The following is a 24,516-nucleotide window of genomic DNA, read 5'->3' as shown; positions in this document are numbered from 1 at the left end:
AAGAACGCTCAACTGGACCAGTAATGTTACCGTCGACAGTTTTTTAATTAAGTCCGACATTATCCATTTTATGAAACCGTTATGTTACCGTAAACCAGCAATGTTACCGTAAAATCTGACCGAACTCACCTAAGTAGTCACGATTCTCGAACCCAACATCACATCTGACGAAGACGAATCGTCTCCCTTAATTGGCGTATGAGGCCCACGCACGATGCATTTGGCTTTTGCACCGTATTCCAATGTCGATATTGTTTTATGCATTTCCTTTGGATCCGGGCTTGCACATAATATCATAAGAATCTTTGACTTGTCATCTTCGAACGAATCCTGTTAACAAATAGCATTTAGTCACCCATCTAGCATACTCATACATAATATAGAGAGATGGCATGAATAACATGCTGGGATTTTTTAAAGCAAGTTTAGGTCGGGTTGAACCCCCCAATTTGAGGGACCAGTTATAAAAATTCTCATATTGTATGTGGGGGTTCTTAAATCCTAATTATGGCATGAATAACATGCTGGGATTTTTTTTAAAGCAAGTTTGTCTGTGAGTGCACAAATGAAAGCAAATTTTGCACACTAATCAGAAACAAATTTCACATCTTTTGCTTATAAGTTGTCTTTAAGGAATTCCAGATGGCCTTTTATTTAAAAAGTATATGTACATGTAAATGGTTTGATGTAGGTTAAATAAGAAATTTCCCAACCTCTTAAATCTTTTTATTTTATGATATATTAGCTTGCTATTGTATTTTGTATTACTGTTTAAAATGATCAAAAAAGTCAATAAAAAGAGACAAAAGTGTTTGCGGGTCAACCCAACCTGACCCAGTTTATTTTGGTACACTAAAAAATTACGAACGGGTCAAACTGTAACCGGAGATTCTGGTAAGGCCGATTTAAACAGGCCAGAACAGGATGAGTTGAGCTTAAACAACCTTTTTTCCGTAGTGCACATCGATAGGTTTACATCTTTCTTATTAAGTGAGTTTTGAGTGTGTGTTTTGTGAGGCCCCAACAAACGAACAACTGTTATAAAACTAAAAAAGGCTTCTCTCACTGCATCTGTAGCATAATTTTGAGAATTATGGCAACTCACTCATTGGCTCGCTCAAGTTAAGTATGCAATTTGGCTCTCCTCATCTGACTTGAAACTATAAGTAACACACTTTAGATAAAGAAGTTGATGAAAGCTAAAAAATATCACAATAAAATGATTCAGTATATTAAAATTAAATCAAAGAAGCATCAATAACTACTTGGAGAAATCTTCTAGATGTCAAATCCGAGAACTTACTCATATTTTCTATAAAGAAATCGCAACACAAATAGAGCTCCATAACTTGCTGGTCCTGTGTGAACACATAACGAGCTTGTTTTTAGGTTTGCACTCGAGCTCGTTTAAGCTCGGCTCGTTTCAAGCTTGTTTGAGTAGCTCGACGCATTTGCACCCCTACTTAAAAAATAAGATAAATAAGTCCCAAAAAAGCCTAGAATATATTCAAATTCACAAATAATTATAAAAAAATAGGGTGGATAAGGGTGTATACCTCTGGTAAGGGAAGGGTGTATACCATTAGAAGACTGAAGATCACATATTACCCTGATAAAGATCAAGTAGACATTGACTGTGTACATGATAATATCACAGGTTATACAACTTAAGCTGGAGAAGTAAAGAAGTATTGACATATCATATATGAAAATATAAACAACAACAATACCTTCCGATCGGGTGGGTGGTGCCTTTTTCCATAGTAGCAGTAACAGCAAGAGCTTCTTTCTCACACGTCGTAACGCAACAAGAAGCGGTAGCTTCATGTCCGTGTATGGGCTCAATCGCTTTGCACATATACTCCCCTGTCCTCAATGTCCTTGTCTTATCAAATGCAACGGTGTGACAGGAAAGACTAAAAGATGTTGCCAGAAGGATCATCAAGAATGAAAGTAAAAGATGAACTTCCTGTTGCACACGCTTTTAATTTTATTATAAACTGGTCTATTGCCTCAGCCGTTTGGGGATCCACTTTCCGAAAAGAAAAATGGCAGCTTGTCAAAAGTGGTTATTCAGTGACAAAATTAGCCATTGCAGGAGACTACATGGAGTAGTACGTAGAATTGATGTACTCCGGTTAGTACTTGTATGCAAAAGCACATGCTCTGAACTCCAACCATTTTTGTTTTGAATAATCTATTCACACAGTGAGGCATAAATTTAAAGCTATTATTACAACTGAAGCATAAATTGATTAAAAATCACTACTGAACTAAAACATAAAATCAAGATTTTTGTTAAACAAAAGGATTAATTAAACATATATTTCATTACATCATTTCACGCATAAAAGAAGCTACTATGAATGGAGGTATATAAGAAAGACTCGTGTCATTTACAAACCAAACAAGCTATGAATACCTTATTTAATTGATGGGAGGGAGCAGGGTATTAAGTTAGTGTAATTAAACAAACGCATGGGTTGGGTCTCGAACTCTTATGTCCAACCTATGTTCAGCCGTTTGGACTTAACAGTTTCAAAACTTAAAGTTCCAGTTTAATTTACATATATGCGGTGTTCATTTTTCATATTAAATCAACCAATGGTGGTCCTATTGGTTACCTTAATTGTTGGGCGAGACGAATCCAAAACAAATGATTTAGAACGTGTCGATTGCTGGACTCTACGCTGCTGAAACCAACCACCGCTTTGTAGTTCGCGGCTTTGAGCGACTTCGCAACAGCAACGATCACAATGGATACTAATCATTAACACGCACAAGTCATATCTCGATACATACACAGTAGCGGAAAAACAAACAAACAAAACTCTATTTTTCTCATTGAAACATATAGTATGTTCATCTTGTGTAAACCAATATTAGATTGAGTAATCCTTTAGTTGCAAGAAACAAATTTAGGCCTATAGAAACATATGTCATGAATCAGATCATATATAATACCTCGAATAAAGGATAGTCGCCGGCGGTTGTGTCGAACAGTGAAAGAAGGCGATTCGAACAAACGGCGACAATTCCAGGTGGTTGTCACGGCGAGTGGTGGCTGTCAAAATTGTCGGGGTTGGTAAACAAAATTACAGAACAAAGTTTATAAGGAAGAAGAAAGTGATCTCGGTACCTATTCGTGAAGAGGACACCGGTGGTGGCAAACGTAGGTGCAGTGGTATCAACGCTGCGTTCCAACCATGTTCACTGAAATGGTATTATGATTAATAAAATATGTTTTAAAGTACATATATATATATATATATATATATCTCCAGTATGTAATTTTAGACCTTCAGCAAACTCCAAATATGTACAAATAAGAGAGAAGAAGAGTGATTTCGCAATGAAAGATTGTCTTACTTCTGGTACTCGTCATAATTAATATAAACATATGAAAATCAATATTCATTCTAAATTTCTATTTCAAACACGGAACGAACCTCAAAACACTTCGCAAGTGAAGCAAGCAGCTTTGAACCAAAGTCAATCCAAACCAAGCAAGCCAAACAAGAAACTAAAGTTGCAAAAACAGCAGCATACCTGCAGCAAGAGTACAATGGTCACCAAACAGAACGATGAAAAGGCATTATACTTACAGCTGGGCTCAACTGTTCGTTGCCAAGGGGTCCGCCCGAACATGACAACTTTTCTTCATAAATTGATATAATGTAATGTAAAAAAAATGATCAGTGATAAACAAGGGGCAGGGGGTCGAACGACGTTGTGTCTCTTACACACCAAAACCATTCCACCACTTCATTAGTTTGCAACTTACTCAACTTTTAATTCATATGTACCATTTCACCAGTTCATCTTCTTTGTTTAAAACAAAATCCAGAACCAAGTATTACTGTTACATTTTTGTTTGCCACTTTAATTCAAACAAGCTTTTGTATGTTTATAAAATGGAGAGACGAAACATATGATGAACAACTAAAAGAAGGGTATACCGACGATGGAGAGCAAGAGGGTTTTTCCGGCGACTTTGCGTTCCTCCGGCGATCTTCAAACAGTGAGAGACAGGGTCTTTCGAGTTGTGAAAATAAGCTCAGAATGTATCTTCCCTCGTGAATAATAGAGGCTTGATATTAAAACGTGTTTAGTGATTTTAATTGGCGAGGTGCTCCTGTGGTTGCAGTCTGTAGGTGTAACAGGGTCGTTGTCACCGCCCCTCTACCTCCTCCGCAATTCTTTCTCCTTCTTCCGATCAAGCGTGAAAGTGTTGGTATCAGAATCATCGGACACCCAGGACCATTCGGAACGGACCGGGTTGTCATCGTACTCACAATCACAATCAACCAAATAACAACGTTTGCAGAATTGCATTGTAACAGTAAACAAAAACAATGAAACAAACTTACTGCAATTGCCGAATTAAATATAATGCACAGAATCAGTGACTTACTTCGAATAACTTCATAAACTTCAAGTGAATTCGGTACATTGAAAAAACAAAGTTACAGCCCTATATATAACACTGTGAACCGGTGCCTGTTGAAACGACGTATCCCTTAGTGAAGCGATGTGTCTGTGGTAACTACCTTGCCAATCGGTACGTCTTGTTTCCCCTGATAACTGCTGCTTCGGTATTCACATTAATTCATCTAAACCGGGCCCAAACTAAGCTGATCCAATCCCGAGACCTTCTGGACTTATACGACCCAAACAGAAAAACATAAACGTGGCCTCAGGCCCAAGTTTGACGCAAACAATAAAACATAATAAGTGTTTGACCCATTAACTAATAAACAATCATAAACGTAAACGTAACGCGGCCCGAACAAGAAAGTCGTGATTAACTTTTGGTCTTCAATCTCCCCCTTAAGCACGAACTTTCTTGACCCGCAACATTCTTCAAGTATCTTCATCATCGGTGACCACGAAAGTGATCACCAAATCCGCATCATCCTCGATCTTGACCTCCTTGTCTTGAGCATCCTTCTTTCCATCTTTCTCTTTAGCCTTTGCGTTCGTATCACCCTTTTTCTTCATGTAGTCGAAGTACCATTCAAATAGCTCGATGTAGTGAACATACGAAACCTTCATCTCGAACCCGTCATCCTTCTCGTACCCATACTCTAATGCAACTTCAGCCCACGAATCATCTTCAATAACCTTTTTAATTCCACCCTTGAGACTCACAACCCGGTACAAAAGAAGCAAATTCACATCCCTTCCGTCTAGCAATTTGGGTGGCATGTCTCTAGGTTTAACAATACCAAGAAAACTTGGCAAAAACCATATCAAGACATCATCAAAATTCGCATCATAAAACTTATCATATCCCGCCAATTCTTCGTGCATCAAGAGCAAATCCAACGGTTCTAAGCAACTATCCATTATTAAACCGTTTTCGATCACGTCATCTTTATCTTGGGAAAGGACCACCGCCCTTTCACGTAACTCTTGCTTCGATTGGCGAGGGTTATCTTTCATGCCCTCGTAGTAGATCATAAAGCAAACTTTTTGCTTTCTTGAAAACACAACTTCATCCTTCTTGGTTCCCGATGTACCTTCACCGTTTGCTTTCTTCTTTTCTTCACGCTCCTTCTTAAATTCTTCTTCATAGAAATCTTCAATGTATTCCTTAAGTTTCTCCTTCTCCATCCGGTGACCGTTATCGACATCAAAATGATCATAGAATCGATTCAAGTACTCCTCTTCTAGATCAACATTTGATTTTTCTTCATACACATCGAAACTCCTAACTTGTGCACCGAACATTCTCTTCAACATACACTTGTCACCCGTGGTGACCGTCTCGATCCCTTGGAACAACAATTTTTCCAAACTTAGAACATTCTTCTCCATTCTCGGTACATAACTTACACACGAAATCGTTTTCTCTCTTCCATCGACCGGTATTCTCACTTCACCAACGCCATGAACAAACGAAAAAATCTTCTTTTTCTCGTTCGTGATTACCCCGAAATGCCTCTTGAACCGTTTGAACAAACTACGGTTCCCGGTCATGTGTGTCTTGAAACTTGGATCAACGACCCACATTTCGCTAAACAAACCACCGCTCGTACCATCGACTAAGTAATCATCTTCGTCCGGTAACGGGCCTAAATTGATATATTTACTAGGGCAAATGGAGGCTATGTGCCCAAATTGTTTACAAATAAAACATATCACCCCGGCCTTCCTCGGCCGTCCAACCGGTGCCTTCCCTTTCCGGTTAACTTTCTTTCCAACGCCTTTAGGAACCTTCTTCTTCGCATAATCCTTCCCGGATGACTTCACCGAACGTTTGGTTGGCTTCCCCTGCGCAACTCTTTTCCCAAGGTTGCAGCCCCGGCCGCACTTTCCAACGTTCCCAACATTACTACTACTTCCGATCTCTACCGCTTTTCCTTTACCGCGAAGACAAACATCCCCATGATCACAACCCTTTCCGTTTCCCTATGAACCTTTGGCTCTGATACCAATGTTGGTATCAGAATCATCGGACACCCAGGACCATTCGGAACGGACCGGGTTGTCATCGTACTCACAATCACAATCAACCAAATAACAACGTTTGCAGAATTGCATTGTAATAGTAAACAAAAACAATGAAACAAACTTACTGCAATTGCCGAATTAAATATAATGCACAGAATCAGTGACTAACTTCGAATAACTTCATAAACTTCAAGTGAATTCGGTATTGAAAAAACAAAGTTACAGCCCTATATATAACACTGTGAACCGGTGCCTGTTGAAACGACGTATCCCTTAGTGAAGCGATGTGTCTGTGGTAACTACCTTGCCAATCGGTACGTCTTGTTTCCCCTGATAACTGCTGCTTTGGTATTCACATTAATTCATCTAAACCGGGCCCAAACTAAGCTGATCCAATCCCGAGACCTTCTGGACTTATACGACCCAAACAGAAAAACATAAACGTGGCCTCAGGCCCAAGTTTGACGCAAACAATAAAACATAATAAGTGTTTGACCCATTAACTAATAAACAATCATAAACGTAAACGTAACGCGGCCCGAACAAGAAAGTCGTGATTAACTTTTGGTCATCAGAAAGTTTCTTGATTTGATGGGAGAATGGATTTGATGGAAGGGAGCAGTGGGAAAGCCGATGTGGGTTACAATTCAATAGCTTAGGGTGAGCGGGGCACTCCCCTAAGAGGGAGTCCCCTCTCTTACACACACCCAATCAGGTTATGCCACATCAACTCCCCTCTTAAACTCCCCTCACACCTCAATTTGATGGCATCACTCCACTCACACAATTATTTTTTTATAAAAAAATAAGAAAAATATGATTGGTGGAAAAATAATGGACCCACATTAACAACCAATCACCCCCCCTCTCTCTCCTCTCTCTCTCACGCGGTGAACTCTCCCTGACCCCCTCCCCGAATTCAGTCCCCGCCTTGATGGCGCCGGTGTTCCCGAGCGGGGACTTGGGTCACCGCACCCACTCCCTGCGAGTGCCCCGATCACCCTTAGAGTTAAATGTGAAAATCAGGGGTGGTTGAAAACGAACGGGCCTTCAGACGGTTACGGTCCTGATGCGTTGGATTAATTGTACAATGAATTGGATGAAATAATGGTACAATGAATGAATTGGTTGAATTAAATATGATAAAAGTGTCAAGAAACAGAATTGTAGAACCGGAAAATACAGTGAACTCAGGGACAATTTTGGAAGAAATAGATGAAAATTAGAGAAAAAGGCATGACTGTTGGATTGCCATCTTAAATTTTTTTAGGAAATTACCTTTTTGTACATAGGAGATCTATTATATAGTATTATAGATTATAGATTATAGATTATAGATAGATTATAGATATAGATTATAGATAAGTTACGGATGATTGAGGAGTTTAATCTTAACTAGTTTAATACCCGTCCGGTGGATGGGTTACGCTGACAGGGTAACAAACGAAGATATCTATATTGAGGGTGTTTGTGATTGCTTCTCCTTTTCTTCAAGGTTATATGCAGGGATGTTGGAATATTTCAGATGATAACGGGATTAGACGTTTGGCACTCAGTGATGTTCCTTTTTATGTAACCTTTTACCGTTGATTCGGTTATTTGTTTTACTAAATAAAGTGTAACAAAGAAACTTGATGTTCTGTTCTATTCATGCTTAAATAAAGTGTTAACAGTTTCATAATACTTTCAATGTTTACAAATAATTAAAAAAAAGTTTTGAAATGGGTACAATGCCAGGTATATTAACCAAGACATGTACCTGCTTCTTTCTGTGGTGCATCAGCTTTTATACGAGGAGGTCTAACGATTCGGTCAATGAGTCCATAATCCAAAGCTTCCTGAGCATTGAACCGTTTAATCCGGCTTAAATCCTTGTGAACCTGCACATTACGGTTAATGGGATAAGGTCAAGCCAAAGATATTGTGAAACATGAACTAATAATTTGATTATAGCGACTTGAAGTCGTAATAATATGTTTTTAGTGTTTGGATAAAGCGAATTTTGTTATGATTATGAACAGTAAAACATATACGCACTTAAAATGTTTTAGTGAAAGAAATTTATAGCATACCTGCTCCTAGGGCTGTTCATTTTTATCTAAAATCCGAAACCCGACCCGAATTCAAAGCTACCTGAACCCGAATTAGTGAGTGAATACCCGAAAAACCCGAACCCAATAAACCCAAACCCGACCAACCCGAACTTTAAATGGTTCGATTATCGGGTCACTTTTTCCAGGCCAAAAACCCGAATAACCCGAAATACGAAACCCGAAAAAACCCGAACATTTATTGTTTTTTCTTATAAAAATGTTTAGATTTGGAGTCTTTAATAGATGGAACACTAAGTTTTGGACTTTTAAATTTTATAATAGCATATTGTCAACTAATCTTTGAACTTTGACGATATTTTTAAAGTAACAATATGAATTTTGATGATATTTTGTAAAAAAAAAACATATATTTTCAATTTACATCTAAACCCGAAAACCGAATAACCCAACCCGGACTAACCCGAACCCGAATAACACAAACCCGACTAACCTGAACTTTAAAATGGGTTGGTTATCGGGTCAATTTTTTCTAGCGAAAAACCCGAACAACCCGACCTGAAAAACCCGAAACCCGAAGAAAAAACCCGATGAACACCCCTACCTGCTCCATGGGTTGACCTGTCTTTTCAGCCAACTCCTTGAAAAGATAATCTCTGATCCTTAAAAGCTCGTTCGCTTCATTTTGAATATCATCAGCCTGTACAACATCATTTGGTAGAAAGAATACAAAAGTTGAGCATACGTTAATTGTTATGTATTGACGGCAAAACTTTCTTGACAGGATGATATGTTCCAACCTGACCACGTGCAGCTCCAGCTGACGACTCTAAAGCAACTCTCGAAAGAGGCATTGCAAATCGTTGACCCTCTAACCGATATTTTGCACCGATATCTCACCAAGGGACCGATAACAGATACATCTCGGCGATATTAACTGCATGGAGATGTAGGTTAGTTGCGAACAAATTTTCATGCATAATACTTATAAGTATAATGAAATAATCACAAGTAAGAGTAGTTAATAACAACCACCATACCCAAATAAGAATCATAAAAACACACAGAATAGCTGCTTCTAAAGTCATATATGTACTTAATATTCAACTAAAAACATACATAGCAACTAAAAAAATATACACTACAGAAAAACAGAGAGTGCTAAATTATACTCATAGCAAGCTACTAATAACACGAATAGATTCAATATCATGAATTAATCATAATCATAATCATAATCATAAAGGAATAACTAAATTATTTAATCATTTTATTTGAATTTTCATTTAAAGACAACATACCTAGGCTCAATACTTTTATGAATTTTCTTAAACATCCTTTTCCCTTATTTGTTACCTGAGACAATAGCCTTGTAGGCATTTCTTCTCTATCTAAAATAATGGTTATGGCCTATGGTCAGGAACATTAACATCATAAAATTGTGTTAGACAATGTATAATAATATAATCATACCTCTTGTAGCCCATAAGTATTTTCATCATTATTTTCATTAGTAGCAGTTGTGCCTTTACATACTGCACTCACAACTTTAGTGTACGTATCTAAAGATTCACCAAGAGCCGTGACAGCTAGCAGAAGGTAAGGCTTTAGCCTTTCGGCAGATTTCACAAGCACTCGTTCACTTAAATTTCGAGCTATTGGCAAGACGTCCTAAATTAAGATGAATAACTCGATCAAAAAACTTAATGGGAAACCGAACGCAAGTTTAACTTGATTAATAAAGATGCCGTAAACCTCGTACCGTGTTATCCTTTTTAACACGAGCGAGTAGTGGTTTGAGCATCTCAACTGGAATTTCTTCACTTTCTTCTATAACCAACACCATTATACTTCCCATCGATGGAAAAACGGAGTCTAAATGATAGTCTCTAAAATTCAAAAATATATAATTACATATTCTTACGAAAATGAAGCATAACTTAGCACTAAGAACTCTATAACACACCTTACTGATTTTAGAAAATGCTCAAACATTTCCACAATTAACGCATCACATTCAAGATCAAGCATGATGACACATGACCTGACTTTCGAAGCAGTTTCAAGAATTGAAGCTCTTTTGGCGTAAGATCGGCTGGACTGGTCACCTAAACCCTCAAACGTAGAAACAATTAACTTAAATACATCCTGTGCATAAAAAAAGTTTAGAATACAATACAATATACATAAACATATATGTAAATATCAAGTTGTGTGTATCATGTCATGGTGTACCCTTATTTGGTTATCATCATAAGGTGCATCAGGAGCTGTAATTCTCGTTATCTCGCTTATGCAGGAAGCAACTGCAACCTTCACATCAACATCAGAATGTTTTGAAAGACCGTCTTTAATCAACGCCCTCATCGACGGCCTAAGCGCATCAATCATCGACCTTTTCGACGACCGGTCAACCTTCGATAAAAGCTTCTCCACTTTCTGCAACCCACAAACCATTACACACAATCACACAACCCAAACACAAGCAAACAAACATCAAACATTCACTCAGGCATTTTATCAAACACCTTGTCTACACTCAACCAGTAACCGCATTCCTAATCCCACTGTTTCTAAATTCTAAAACCCATGAATCAGAATAACAACTCGTTGTTTAGCTTATATTGGATTATGGAGGAACATAGACATCCCCCGTTATCTTAACAAAATAAATCACAGAATTAATCGATTCAAAACCAGAAATTAGAAATTGAAAATTAAAAGAACTTACCATCTTTATTGAGATCTAGGGATGATGATTCACGGTTGAAGGTGGAAGATTAGTGTGTTTATACAAGCGAAGAAGACATTTATTCCATTGATCGGCGAGATATCTTCACGTCGCCGGAGAACTAAGGCAATGCTTTTGACATTTTCGGAGGTAAAGAAGCCGTGATTCTTGGAATCAGTGCTTCAAAGACAGGTTGTGTTGCCGGAAATCGATGCTTCAGTTTTACTTTTCAAAGCGCATTTGGATAGAGAGCGATGGATGGAGAGGAATGGGGCAAAAATGTAGGTTTGAGATAGAGGTCTGCTTTAAAAGGAAGTGTAGATGGAAGTTACAGGAACGTGGGTAGGAGACGACGTGGGAGAGAGGGTATAACTTCCCTGAACTGCCAGTATTACAGTTTTTTATTTGAGTTTAAAGGGTCAAGATCAAAAGTTGATAGTTTAGATGGCTAAGATTATCCTGAAAGTTGGTTAGACTTAATGGGTTCTATATATAGGGGATGGTTCAAATGAAAACCACTTTTATTGTGAAAACTCGAAAACTAACTAAAAAAGCCTAAAAAAACCTAAAAAACAGACAAATTTTTTTTTTTTTACAATTTTTTTTAGAAAAATCGCTACTTTTTATATATGGAAAAAAAATTTCAAAAAAAAAAAAAATTTTTTTTTGGTTGTACTACACATGTGCACTAATACGGAAAGCCTAAACCACTTAACCCACCCCCCACCGACACCCCCCAAAAACCTAAACCCCCCACCCCCCCCCCCCCAAAACCTAAATTCACCCTCCCACCAAAAGCCTAACCCCCCCCCCCCCAAAAAAAAAAACCTAAACCCCCCCACCCCCACCTTCTCGAAAACCTAAAACTAAACCCTAAACATAAACCCGAAAAAAACCTAACCCCCCCCCCACCCCCCAAAAACCTAAACCCCCCTCCCCCCCACACCCAAAAACCTAATCCTAATCCTAATCCTAAACCTCCAAAAAAAACTAACCCTAAAAGCTAAACTAGAATCAAAAAACTAATTTTAAGCATGTAATGCACATTGTAGTACATGTTATATTGCACATGTGCACTACTATAATAATAGTATTGAAAACAAGACGACACCATAAATCTTTTTTTATGTCATAAAAAATATGCTCGAATATACTTGAATGAAAGATAAGAAAATTTGTGATCTTATGGTGCCATTTTTGTTTTAAAATGATAACGTATGGAGAAATGAGAAATGTTTGAAAAGTTATATATTTTTTGTTCCAATTTTACCCCTCCTTCATTAAAAGTCTTCCCTCCCTCCTTTTTAGTGGGTTTTAGTTAGTTTTCTAGTTTTCACAATAATTAGTGGTTTTCATTTGAACCTTCCCCTCTATATATATATATATATATATATAATTCCCCAGAAAATACGAAATAAATAACACCAGTTAGAAGTTAAAACGTCGCGTTTAAGGTTACCGGAAGTCGGGTCGGGTTCCATTCGTTCCGGGTTGCGCAGAAGGTGAAGAAGAAAAGGTAGAGCAATGGGTTTCAGGTTCCTGTTAAGTATATTTCACGTCTGATTAAGACATGAAGCTGTTGCAGCCCAGCTGGTCTAGACGTGGTTGGTGTACGAGAAGTGCCCCGGTTCCAATCCCGTTTCAGCCATCATGTTAATCTTTTTTTTATTTAAGTATACTCGATCAGTTGTTCATAACAAAGAAGAGTTGGGTTCTATCAATAACTTATCTGCAGGTCATTTGGTTGGCTATCTGCATGTGTTGTGTGTATGGCTGTAAACGAACCGAACGTTCAGCGAACAGTTCGTGAACCGTTTGGCGGGAAAGTTGTTTATGTTCGTTCGTTTAATAAACGAACATGAACAAGAAATTTTGTTCGATTTGTTAAATTAACGAACATGAACAGAGGTCCCGTTCGTTCAATTGTGTTTGTGAACGTTCGGTAAGGAGTTCGTGAACGTGTTCGTGTTCGTGAACGTGTTCAGGAACATTCATTCATTTGCATTCGTTTATGTTCATATGTTTGTGTTTTAATTAAAGAATTTTGTACTTTCATGTATTTTATCTATACTTTTTGTATTATTAAACTTTTATTTATTTAATTACCATTAAACTTTTATTTATTTTATTACCCTAACAAATAAATTAGGCAACCCTGTTTCCTTTGTTTATGCACCATTTCCCTTTTATTTCTTATTATTTAAATCGTTGAATACGATCAACCTCCGTTCCACAATAAGGGTCCATCCACCTTTATCCTTCGTCACGTTCGCCAAATTTATTTGTGTTCGTGAACCGTTCGCGAACACACTCCATTTCCTTAATGAACGAACACGAACAAAAAATTTCGTTCAGTAAGCGTTCATGAACCGTTCGTGAACACATTTATTTCCTTAACGAACGAACACGAACAAGTTCGTTCGGTTCGTTTACAGCCCTAGTTGTGTGAGTACCCGGGTTCGAGTCTAGGACTCTAGCCCCACCGAAACATATTTTTTTTTCTTTTCCAACCTCTTAATCAGTTTCTTCTGAACTTGTCATATTACGTCCCTCACTAACTAAATTAGTGTATTTCTTTTATAGAGTTAAGTGGAAAACCAACCTACTTACTTTATTTTTTGTTTATTTTAAAACTTCAACTTTTACATAACAACCCCTAACTTATGACCTTATATTTAACTAACCCATCTAACTTCGTCGAATCTTCCCTTGTAAAAAAATTAACTGAACTGTTTTATAAAGAACATTTTTAGTCCAGTTTTAATACAACGCAATAAGTGAAGTTTCATCAAATATTAAACTATTAAAATTATAAAAATAAAGAAGGATAGTTAAATTTTCTTATTTCTATTTAATCAAAACGGGGTGCAGTTTTGCAACCTGAGTCGGATTTCGGAGGTCCGATTTTGACAGATGTTACATATTGTATATGGTTTTAATCTTAGAGACATTATTTTTGTTCTGCTCCTTTACAATACCCAGAATATCTTTTGGCTCCACATGTTTCTTTGTCAACTCCGAACCAGGTGAACCTCAATTAACTCATAACCGTTCTGCGAATGGATGTCCCTCCAGAAATTCAGCAGGTGGATGATTATGTTCATTCTTTGTCACACGTAACGTCCAAGAGTTATTAACTTTTGAATATTTTCCTATCATTCCAAACGGACAATTGGTTTTTTTGCCGGTTGCTTTAGTAGAATTTTTAAGCAATTTATAGACACCGCCATGATCGCACATAAGAACGACTTTAGAAACATAGCCCGGCCTAGCTTTTGATCTTTTAGTAATAATCACATAACCAAGAGTGTGTGCAATATTGTGAACCCATCCCATCAAATCTTCACGAGACTTGAACTTCTGATCGGTAAAAAAAACAAACGTCTTCACAAGACTTGAACTCCATATCATATAAAAATATATAAAAATTCAAAATTAGTATCTACATGCAACGTGATATCAAAGTTGTGGTGTTAAGCCTGATCGGTAAAAAAGTTGTGGTGTCAAGCCTGATCGGTAAAAAAATCAGAAATCTTTTTGTATGAGCTTTAATGTCAAATGACCGGTTTATGCAGAAGCGGTAATGGTTCTTGAATAGACCTTTGTAGTAATATCCGACTATAAAACATGCAACACTATGACTATAAACTCATAATAATTTTCAAAACTAAATAAAAATATACGACAATATTCATGTTTATATGACAACAATATAATATCATGAACGAAGATCGACAGAGACATACTTCTTTTTTCACTTTGTGCTTAGTACAGCCAAGAATTGTATACCTCTATTTTAACTTTGTTCATTCAAAGAAAAAAGAATTATATGTTGATGTAGAAGATCAAAGAAAAGCCAAATTCAAATAATTATATGTGCTGACAGTGGCATATATTATTGATGAAGGAAAGCCAAATTCAAAAGGATGTGATCGACAGAGATATTATAGTTGAAGAAAAGCCAAATATAAATTTCAAATTTTAAAAAGAATCTTAATCTTTAAAAGTGAATATGTTTAGAAGATTATAATATAAATTTAAAAAAAACCTTAATCTTTTAGAAGATTATATATAAATTAAAAAAAATTCTATTGTTTTAAAATATATATATATATATATATATATGTATGTATATATATATATATATATAAGGTTAGAATTGTATTATGTGAAAATTTCAAGAGGAAGGTATGACTAGTAAAATTAATATAGAGATGGGTATGTTTAATAGCCCCATATTAATTTGTCACTTCAAAGATAATTTTTTCTTATATTCCAAGAATTAATGTCAAATATCCCATTTTCAGTTTCATAATTGTTTTTCATGAAAACGGGAAAGGCGGGTTGGGGATTTGTTTTTGTTTTACAACTTTGAAGATATGTCACAAACAGTCCCTGCGGTTTGGTTTTACTTAAAATAAGTTTTAAACTTAAGAGGATGGTTACGGTACAAACCTATCTTAAAAATCATGAGAACAGATCCTAGCATTTAAAAAAGTTAAACTAGTACATATTAAAACAACACATACAATGTGGTTTCTATTTGATCATACTCCTTAAACTTAATTCTTTAGCGGCCTACCCCCACGTTGCTTTCTATTCTTATTTAGAGGTGTGAAAAAAAAACGGTTTCATAAACTGAAACTGTTTGGTAACCGGCTATTAACAAACCAGAGGAACCATATGTTAGGAACTGGTTTTGGTTTCTAGTTAGAAACCGGTTAAAGTAAAACCACTTTTTTCAATAGGTAAAAAACAATGAAGAGTTTATCACTCCCTATGTTGGGAACACCCCTTCCACCCTAACGGTGGCATTTCATATTGCATCTTTTGTTTATACACTCTAAAAAAAAGTCTATACACATCCCCAACAAAATGAGGTTGATATATGCTCTAAGAACCTAAATTCTCACAATTAGGTCTTGAAGATGAAGATTATAGTTAACCGATTGAGTTAGAGAACTGTGATTTTTTTATTTTGTTATCAAAAACCTCAGTTCTTACTATAATTGCTCAAAGAATCAAAACTTGATGAATGTGACCAAACTTGAGATTTTATATACGGTATTTAGTTCCTTAAAGTTCATTGTTATGTAACTTTCAAGATTTTTTTCATTGTACATGGGTTGAAAACTAACTACCAACCCAATGAAAATCCCAAGAACAAATCATCAAGAAAACTTTTTTAAATTCCATCTTTAGTTTCCAACAATCAAATTGACGAGATTTTTGTAAAATAATATCCTTTTGTTTAATCACACCTTCTAGTTTATGTTGGGAATTCCTAGTCTATCTGTGGCTTACATGCATGAAGGATGGCTAGGAGGATTGCTTGGAGTGTAAAACAAGAAACAAATAATATAAGTCAATTAACGTGTAAAGGATGGCTAGGAGGATTGCTTAGAGTGCAAGACAAGAAACAAACAATATAAGTCAATTAATTAGTGGATAATTGTCTAGACTCCTATACGTGTTTGGTTAGGAATTGTGTTAGATAATTATTATGTAAATTAATTAATATGTATCCTAGTTATAGTCTAACGTGTCTAGATTAGCTATATATACCAATCAAATTGATGGGGAAAATTGTAACTTGGAGTTTTTGAGTTAGATTTCACCATAATAAATATTCGAGCCGTGAAGAATCGTATTCCGATTACAACATTTTGTACGAATTAATCGCTTTAATTGATATTCGAGCAATACTTGGGAATCAACAACATACCTGCGATCGTGCTTAGGATTGGAGGTGAACAAGCCGGACGGAAGTTCTCGAATCGGTTAACTGCGAGAGATTCATTATGACGACTAAAGGTTCTAGCAGCTTGTGTGAAGACATTGTTCTTACTTCTAGTCACGAACGAATCAAAGGGGTAACTATTAGGGTTGTGGATTTGAAGAAACACTAGATAACACGATACTAGTTAGCTGGGTTATCTCGTATAAGATGGTTCAATCTCTATTCTTCACTCCGCGAATGATTGATTCTTCCAAGGTATCCTGCAAAAGAGCAACACCGGTGACTCATTACAAGGAGGAGAAGATGGGGGTTCTCTTTGTAACCATCCTCCAGCGTGAGAATAAGTAATCGCTTTGAGGATAAGTGTGTGTATAGAGTGAGAGAGTAAGAAATCAGATCCTTAAACCTGGGGGTGGGGTCTTCTATTTATAGCCGGAGAATTGTGAAGGAGGAAGATTGCCAGCTAGCCGTTGTTCGCCAGCTGCCCGACCATTAGGAATATCCATTATGTCCCCTCTAACATAGTGTCACACCCCAATTTTTTCCACGTGTCACCGGTGGGCCCGGTGGGGAGTATCGTGACATAGCTGATATCATCATAGTCAAACAACACAATTTAAAATGCACAGCGGAAACAAAAGATGAATATATTACAATCCGATATAAAGTAATATCAAAGTATTACAAACGGAAAGTAAAGGATCCACAGGCGGATCAAAGATAAATGAAACATTGTTCAACAGACTTTAGGCATCTAAGCTTGCGAGACTTCTATTTGATGCTAGGAGAAACCAGCCCATTACGCATAGTACCTGCACTTAGTCTTTTTGGGAAAATACGTCAGTTTTCACTGGTAAATACAATTTAACTGACTCATTTTGAAAACATTTTAAAAATTGATTTGAATGCACAAGGCACAAAACATTTTATAACTTGGGAATAATTAATCAATTTAATCTTGTAAAAGAATTACATGTTCGTTATGCGTTCAGTCGCCCGGTTCGTGCCGGGTTTAAGGTTAATTGACACACCACTTAGTATAAATCCGCGGCGGGAAGCCAACGTTTATACCTTAATAATTATGGACACACTGTCGGGTGTACGCCTACACCCGCGTGTCAAGGTCGTGGCCATTTCGTAAAATGATGCCAAGGATATCCGGGACATGGTCATTAAGCTCCCAAAGGCGTAAAACAAACAAAACCAGTTTTCAAACGGGTCACCTTGATAATACCCAACTACTAATGAGTTAGGGTCAATTGCCCGACGAAGCGGTATTTTATATACCGTACCCCCAAGCCCGTATAACGGAAAATAAGTTAAAAGTATTTACCTGAGCAAATTTATACAATTTATCCCAGCCGTATACCACCAAGCAAGTACAGATAGCTTTTACTGGGCTCCTAAATCTGGAACGAAGGTTTTTAATAACCTATTAGAATCCTAACGGGTCCTTTAATTTGGCCTAAGCCTAGACCGGTTAGTTCTTAAATGAAGATTACGGTTTAAACGCACGATAAGGCGAAGACCGTTTTAGAATGTGGTTTTAACCCAACAAGCTTGCATACTTGTTTAATATGGGTAACTTAATCACATTCTGGATTTTGAGATCGAAAAGATATGGTTTGACCCGTTTCGGCTATAATGGGTAAACTAGTTACCTACGCCGATCCGAACGCATAAAGTGCGTAACGAGCAACCACAAGAGTCAAATACAAGTTTCCGAGGTTAATATGCCAAAAATATGTTGTGATATCAGAATGATACCTTCCATTATGCCCCAAATGGTTTTAAACCCAAACTATGCCTCATAAAGGCATTTTGGTCACTTTAAAGGGTGTAAAAGGGTTTAAATGACATTCTGAGTTACAGGTCTGAACAAATCAGTAAACCTACTCATTTTACCAAGTTATAACAGTAGGGTATAAGTCCTTATGTGAAATTTATCAATCTTAATCCTCCCAGACTCCGTAGGGGCGTTTTGGTAATTTCACATATGCTTAAAAGGTCAATACTGGAATTCTGATCTTAACATATTCTCCTACTATTTAAAATATAAAATGTTACTGAATACATCAGTAGGTTTCAACCTCATATGCTTAAATAGGTTCTAGCACATACTTATGCGTTAAAAACGCTTAAAAAGGCGATTTGGAGCCATTTCCGGGTTTTATAAAAAAAGCTGATATTTTTAAAATTCCAGAAGAAAATAATATATTTAATATACTAGATCAGTAGAAAAAGGTTTTGGGTCAATCGGATTTATAAAACTCATTTTATAGCCCAAAAGGTCAAAACCGGCATTAGCCGAATTAAGCTTAGAACACTAAGTTATGCTCAGCCTAAAATTAAATAAAAATTTCTAAAAATCCCAAAATATTATTTTAATACAGTAGGTACAAAGTTTTGTATAAAAATTTGGGTTTAGATAGGCTATATGCAAATTATGTTATTTAATTACTAAAGAAGCTTCTAATTACGCTATTGAGCATAACTCCTAATCTAGACCTCCAACTGATGTCAAATTTTATGGACAAGTTTATAATTCAGTAGTGAAGGTTTCTATCCTCTCACATTTTCAAAAATATTGTTTTAAGGTCAAAAGGGCATAACGGTCAACAATTCGGCATATAGCGGAAACTTGCAAATGAATAGGATAACAAAGGATTCAGGTTGTATAACCTCAGAGGGTTACACTAACCTATAACATGATCCTAAAGGAATCCTAAGGCATATCTAAATAAGTCTAATTCAGGTCAGAACTGAAAGTCAAAGCAAAAGTCAACTTTCGCGACTTTCGGCTCTGAACCGACCTATACTTAGAATTGTCGGATTGAACATGCTTAGACATGTTCAACTAATATTTACCAAGTTGTTAAAGTGGCAAAACTGATTTTATGACTTTAATTTAATAGCTATGCATTTCATTTAGAAATAACCCGTTTGACTTTCATTTGACCCGACAATTAAACTAAGTAAACGTGGTAATTAGGAGGCGCCCTTTTGAGGGTTAATTACCTACCTAATTACGGTCACGTAGCCATGTTCGATGCGAACCATAGCTTAACCATTTAAAAGTCAAAGCGTTTATCGATAACGCTTGACTTTTTGGTTTAAACGCTAAACAAATAACTAAGCATGAAAGGAATCACTTACAAAAGTCCAAAGGACTTGGAAGAGGTTCTCAAGAAGCTCAAGACCCTCAAAGAAAGCAGAGAATTCAGAATTGAAGGAAGGTGCAAGTGAATTCTAAAACAAGGGGGGTATATATAGGTTTTCGAGAACCGTTAGGATCGTTCATCGATAAACGAGCTTTGATCTGGATCGTACACCTCTTACCCACTGATTTACAATACCATGGGAGCCCATAGATTGCTTAGAAAACCATTTGCACACTCACAAACAGCTGGAAACAGCTTTCTGCTGATCTGGAGGGGCTTTACGGACCGTAAGGTCCATAGCATACGGTCCGTAAGGACCAGGTCTGCACATGGCCACTTTCATTAGTTGACAGTTTTGGCCCCTGCACCTCCAAATGCCATTTCCGACACATCCAAGACCCCTTAAACCATTTTTAAGGCTCTACAATGATGCCTAAGCATAGGGAACATGAAACATGCTCAAAAATATGCCGGATGTCGGTTCCTTTGGTCGTACGGTCCCGTTGTTCGGCTAATTACGACGAAACACGGACGGACGCTAAAAACGAACCAAATTACGCGACGAATGGAATTTTATCATGCCACACACTAAAATAAAATATTTTAGTGCTTACATAAATTTTTGGGTGTCTGGGGATATTCAGAATGCAAGATATGCGCAAAAGTGCAAACTTGTGCACTTTTTGACACTTTTAGTCCCTGCAAGACATAAAAGTTTATTTTTGCGCACCAAACACCTCTAATCCTATACCTAAGATATATAAAGGATAAATATGGTATGTTTAACTTATGAACGTATTCCGGAAGGTCCGTTACCATACGATTCGACCTCCTTTTGCAGTTTGACGCAATTAGTCCCTTAATTGCGCAAAGTAGCGCGAAATGCCGTTTAATGACATCTAAGCCTCCCATGGCCCATATTAATCATTCCCAAGCATATACTTAAATATTACTATGCTCTCGTTCACTTAAATGGTCACCGAATGGCGTAGATTCAAAAGTTGACGCTTTAGGCCCCTCTATTGCGCAAACTTGCGCATCTCATCATTTAATTGCATTGAAGCCTCATCTAATCCATATTAGGCATCCTTAATAGTATTATTAAACATCATGATGCTTCGGGTTCGCTAAAAGGCCATTCAGAGGTATAATTAAACATATTGACGCTTTTAGTCCCTCTAACTTGCAAAGTTGCGCGTAACTTTACTTATAGGCATAAAAACCTTAGTTGGCCATTACTTGGCATTCCCGAGAGTATGATTAAATATCATGAAGCTCCCGGTTGGTTAAAAGGTCACTCAGAGGTAAGAAATAACATGTTGACACTTTTAACCCTTCATTGCGCAAACTTTCAATTAATTACGCAAACGGCTACACTTTATCATCAAGTGGCACATTTGTGAATATCACCATCGTGAGAGGTTACTTAGAAACTTATTTTAGGTATGCTAACACTTCCAGTCCTTTCAAAATCAAGTTTTCGATTTTTCGAAAAATTTAGTCCCTAAATTTCACTGTTTGACTTCATCAGGGTTTATTACACGTGTCAATACCTCATTGGACGTGATTTTACGAGGTGTTACATCCTCACCCCCTTAAAAGAAATCTCGACCTCGAGATTTGCTAAAATGCTGGAAGTTTATTTTGTCGCATGACGGACTTAACTTTCTTAGCATGCCTGGAGTCCTTCCAAGCTCCCAAGTTGACCTCTATATTAGGTATATGTATCCCTTTCGAGCATTCTTAACCTGCCGGTCCTTAATCGATACAGGTTTCTCATCATATCATAGATCTGCCTATCATATGAGTTAATGCTTCTTGACTTATTGGTGAAACACATCCTTAAATCCTTAATGTGTAACGTATCGTGAGATCCGCCAAGCTCCTTAAATAGGTTTTAGCTTATAAGCTATTTGATCTTGATACATTCGATTCCTTCGAATGATTTCATATATTCAGAGCTTAGCTAGCCTAACAATTAACAGATTGGCACACCTTTCCAGGGTGATATCTTTTGTTGGACTTTATTTCTTAATAAGAACTTAGGAGGTTTGCTATTTCCATGAATCCTTGATTCTCTGCCGAATATTGGCAACTTATAAATGATTATGGATTCGCACGATCTTATTCATTGTTTCCAAGGCAACTTTCAGATCCTGATAATTGGACTTACCAATTTTCTGTCTTAACAATAGATGTTTAACATCTTATCTATACAAGGTCTCCCAAGGAGCAGCCTTAATACTTATATAACAACTATTATAGAAAAGCTAATCTTAAGGTGAGATGGTTATTCCAATCACTGCTTAAAGCTAACCTTAAGGGATAGCTAATCCTTTAAGTCAGTCGAATAAATCGACGATCCTGGGCGGCTGATGAAAATTCTTAATTGTTGCCTAATTAGGGTTGCGGTAATCAATGCATAAGCAAAATGAACCGTCTTTCTTAATTAACTATATCGAATCCTCAGAATATTGAGTTAGGCTATATGAATCCTCTATTTTAAAACTTACTTAATCAGGGTTTCGATTCATTCAATGATGGTACTAGCCGTCTTGGAGATTTCGCAATAATGCAGCCCTAAGCGGGATGCTGACCTTAACTCTACCTGCCTCTAAGGAGGTAAACGGGGTAATCTTAGGAGAAGATAATCAAGATACGAGAAGGTTATACAGATTTTCCATATCTCAGGCTCCAGTTCATCCATCAATGCTTGTGTCAAATAAGTGACACATTTAGGTTACAAGTCCACGAATTTCTTAATCGGGAACATTTACTTGGACAATTCCATTCTGGATATCTTCTTTGAATACCATTAGTTGACTTTTAGTATCATATGATTATTGGAATATCTTTGGGGTTCCATGCATTAAACCTCCATGTTGATCAGGCATGGGAGCAATCTATGGAACTTATTAAGATACACGAACCCTCATATGGCGCTTTTTGTCATACCATCTGGTATTCTTAATCGATAGAGATCAAGAGATATCAACTGCATATGCCGACGCACTTCCTCTATAGAGAAGATACTTCAAAAATTTACGGCTAAAGGTTTCTGATGGGAACAGAAAAATGGTTCTTATGATTTCGCTTGTAAGTTTTACCTTACACTTAATATCTGGGGTTCTTATGGGATATTTTCTAAAAGTTTGCTAAGCTTATGGTTTTTTTTTATGAGAAACTTATCAGTACCCGAAACCAAATGAAATTCTTAGTACTAAAATCACAATAGGGGGGTTTATCTAGTATCATCATTAATGCGAACTGCTTCTAATCATTCATCAGGAGGGTTTAACGCCTCCAATCTTAATTCCTTTAAACTTAGCTACAAAATCTTTAACAATATCGGGGCAGTCTTAGCTTGACTGGATATTTCTTAATCTATATAACATGAGCAGCTGAGGTAGATCCATAATGGATTTATAATAAGCAGACTTTGAACCTTAATGTGCCCTCTTATTGCCGGTGCTAACCACAAATAACTATTGCATTAAGCTTAGGCTTTGGGTAATTGGAATAGGGTACTATCTCAGCCAATGAATTAAAATCTGCGACATACTATCGACAGTCTAAACTTTTGTGGTGAGAGTCAGAAAATTCTTATTCCATCTTTTTCCACTTCGTGAAACGGATAATAGGTCTTTCTAATAAGGTTCTTAACACTTGGTCCATCCCATAGTGTATAAGAGAATCTTTCTTGTGGACTTCATTAATGTCCTCATTAATTAAGGGTATTACCATCGAATGGCTGTGATGCATACCTCACAGTGTTCCTTTCAGCGTAACCACTGATACACCTAATGGTTTCTACTTCCTCAAAAATTTCCTGTAATCGATGGTCCCTTTTTACTATTGAAGTCTCTGGACTTCCCAGAGACGAAGTACTTTTAAGTACATCCAAAATAATGGCCTCCTTGCCATATATGCCTTTGTTAGGTTTATTCTTCGCATTTGAAGTATGAATGAAGCTCTTCTCATGAGCAGCGACATGTGTTTTAGAGCAAACAGCAAACAACATTCAGCTTCTCGATCCTTTTCATGGCTCTTCTCCCAGCCTTTCTAATGGCTGCGTTAATTACCGATTTGGAGATTAACTCCATTAATATTGAAGTCCACATTTGATGCATCATTATCATTTGCCGCGTTTCTAGCATTGCGACTTTTGTATGTCCCTTCCGAGTTTTCCATACTCGACGCTTGTTAAATACCAATTTCAACAAGTGTTCAGGCAATTCTTACCATGTGTCTTCCTTGAATTGCCAAGGACTTAATCATAAAAAGAGTCTTGATAACTACTTGCTTCTTATTACCCACAATATGGGTTTAGCTATAAGATGACCAATCCATTCCTATCACTATATCGAGTCCCTCTAT

The 24,516-nt window shown here is 36.9% G+C and overlaps 1 protein-coding gene across 10 annotated transcripts; it reads right to left on the bottom strand.

Moving 5' to 3' along the window:
• Positions 1–181: 181 nt before the first annotated feature.
• Positions 182–11,616, bottom strand: LOC110884257 (sister chromatid cohesion protein PDS5). 10 transcript variants are annotated; one of them, XM_035978634.1, is made up of 19 exons: positions 11,239–11,616; positions 10,743–10,946; positions 10,474–10,655; positions 10,270–10,396; positions 9,981–10,178; positions 9,809–9,898; positions 9,308–9,444; positions 9,112–9,207; positions 8,529–8,589; positions 8,216–8,336; positions 3,450–3,549; positions 3,140–3,213; positions 2,965–3,064; positions 2,625–2,763; positions 1,731–2,197; positions 1,557–1,634; positions 1,304–1,459; positions 1,106–1,160; positions 182–330 (listed from the first exon to the last, which is right to left on the bottom strand). In XM_035978634.1, the coding sequence occupies exons 1-6, from the start codon at positions 11,239–11,241 to the stop codon at positions 9,860–9,862; spliced, it is 753 nt and encodes a 250-aa protein (XP_035834527.1). In that variant the 5' UTR covers positions 11,242–11,616; the 3' UTR covers positions 182–330; positions 1,106–1,160; positions 1,304–1,459; positions 1,557–1,634; positions 1,731–2,197; positions 2,625–2,763; positions 2,965–3,064; positions 3,140–3,213; positions 3,450–3,549; positions 8,216–8,336; positions 8,529–8,589; positions 9,112–9,207; positions 9,308–9,444; positions 9,809–9,859. The 10 variants fall into 10 exon arrangements, with proteins under 10 accessions (XP_035834527.1, XP_021987639.1, XP_035834523.1 ...); XM_022131947.2 differs by lacking the exon at positions 9,809–9,898 and having other exon boundaries at positions 11,239–11,615; XM_035978630.1 differs by lacking the exons at positions 8,216–8,336; positions 8,529–8,589; positions 9,112–9,207; ... (5 more) ...; positions 10,743–10,946; positions 11,239–11,616 and adding an exon at positions 3,960–7,217 and having other exon boundaries at positions 1,304–1,462.
• Positions 11,617–24,516: the final 12,900 nt, after the last annotated feature.

The sequence above is a fragment of the Helianthus annuus genome, chromosome 10, assembly GCF_002127325.2.
Source record: "Helianthus annuus cultivar XRQ/B chromosome 10, HanXRQr2.0-SUNRISE, whole genome shotgun sequence".
Taxonomy (NCBI): domain Eukaryota; kingdom Viridiplantae; phylum Streptophyta; class Magnoliopsida; order Asterales; family Asteraceae; genus Helianthus; species Helianthus annuus.
Note: the sequence above shows the minus strand (reverse complement) of the source record. Positions and strands in the feature narration are given on the sequence as shown.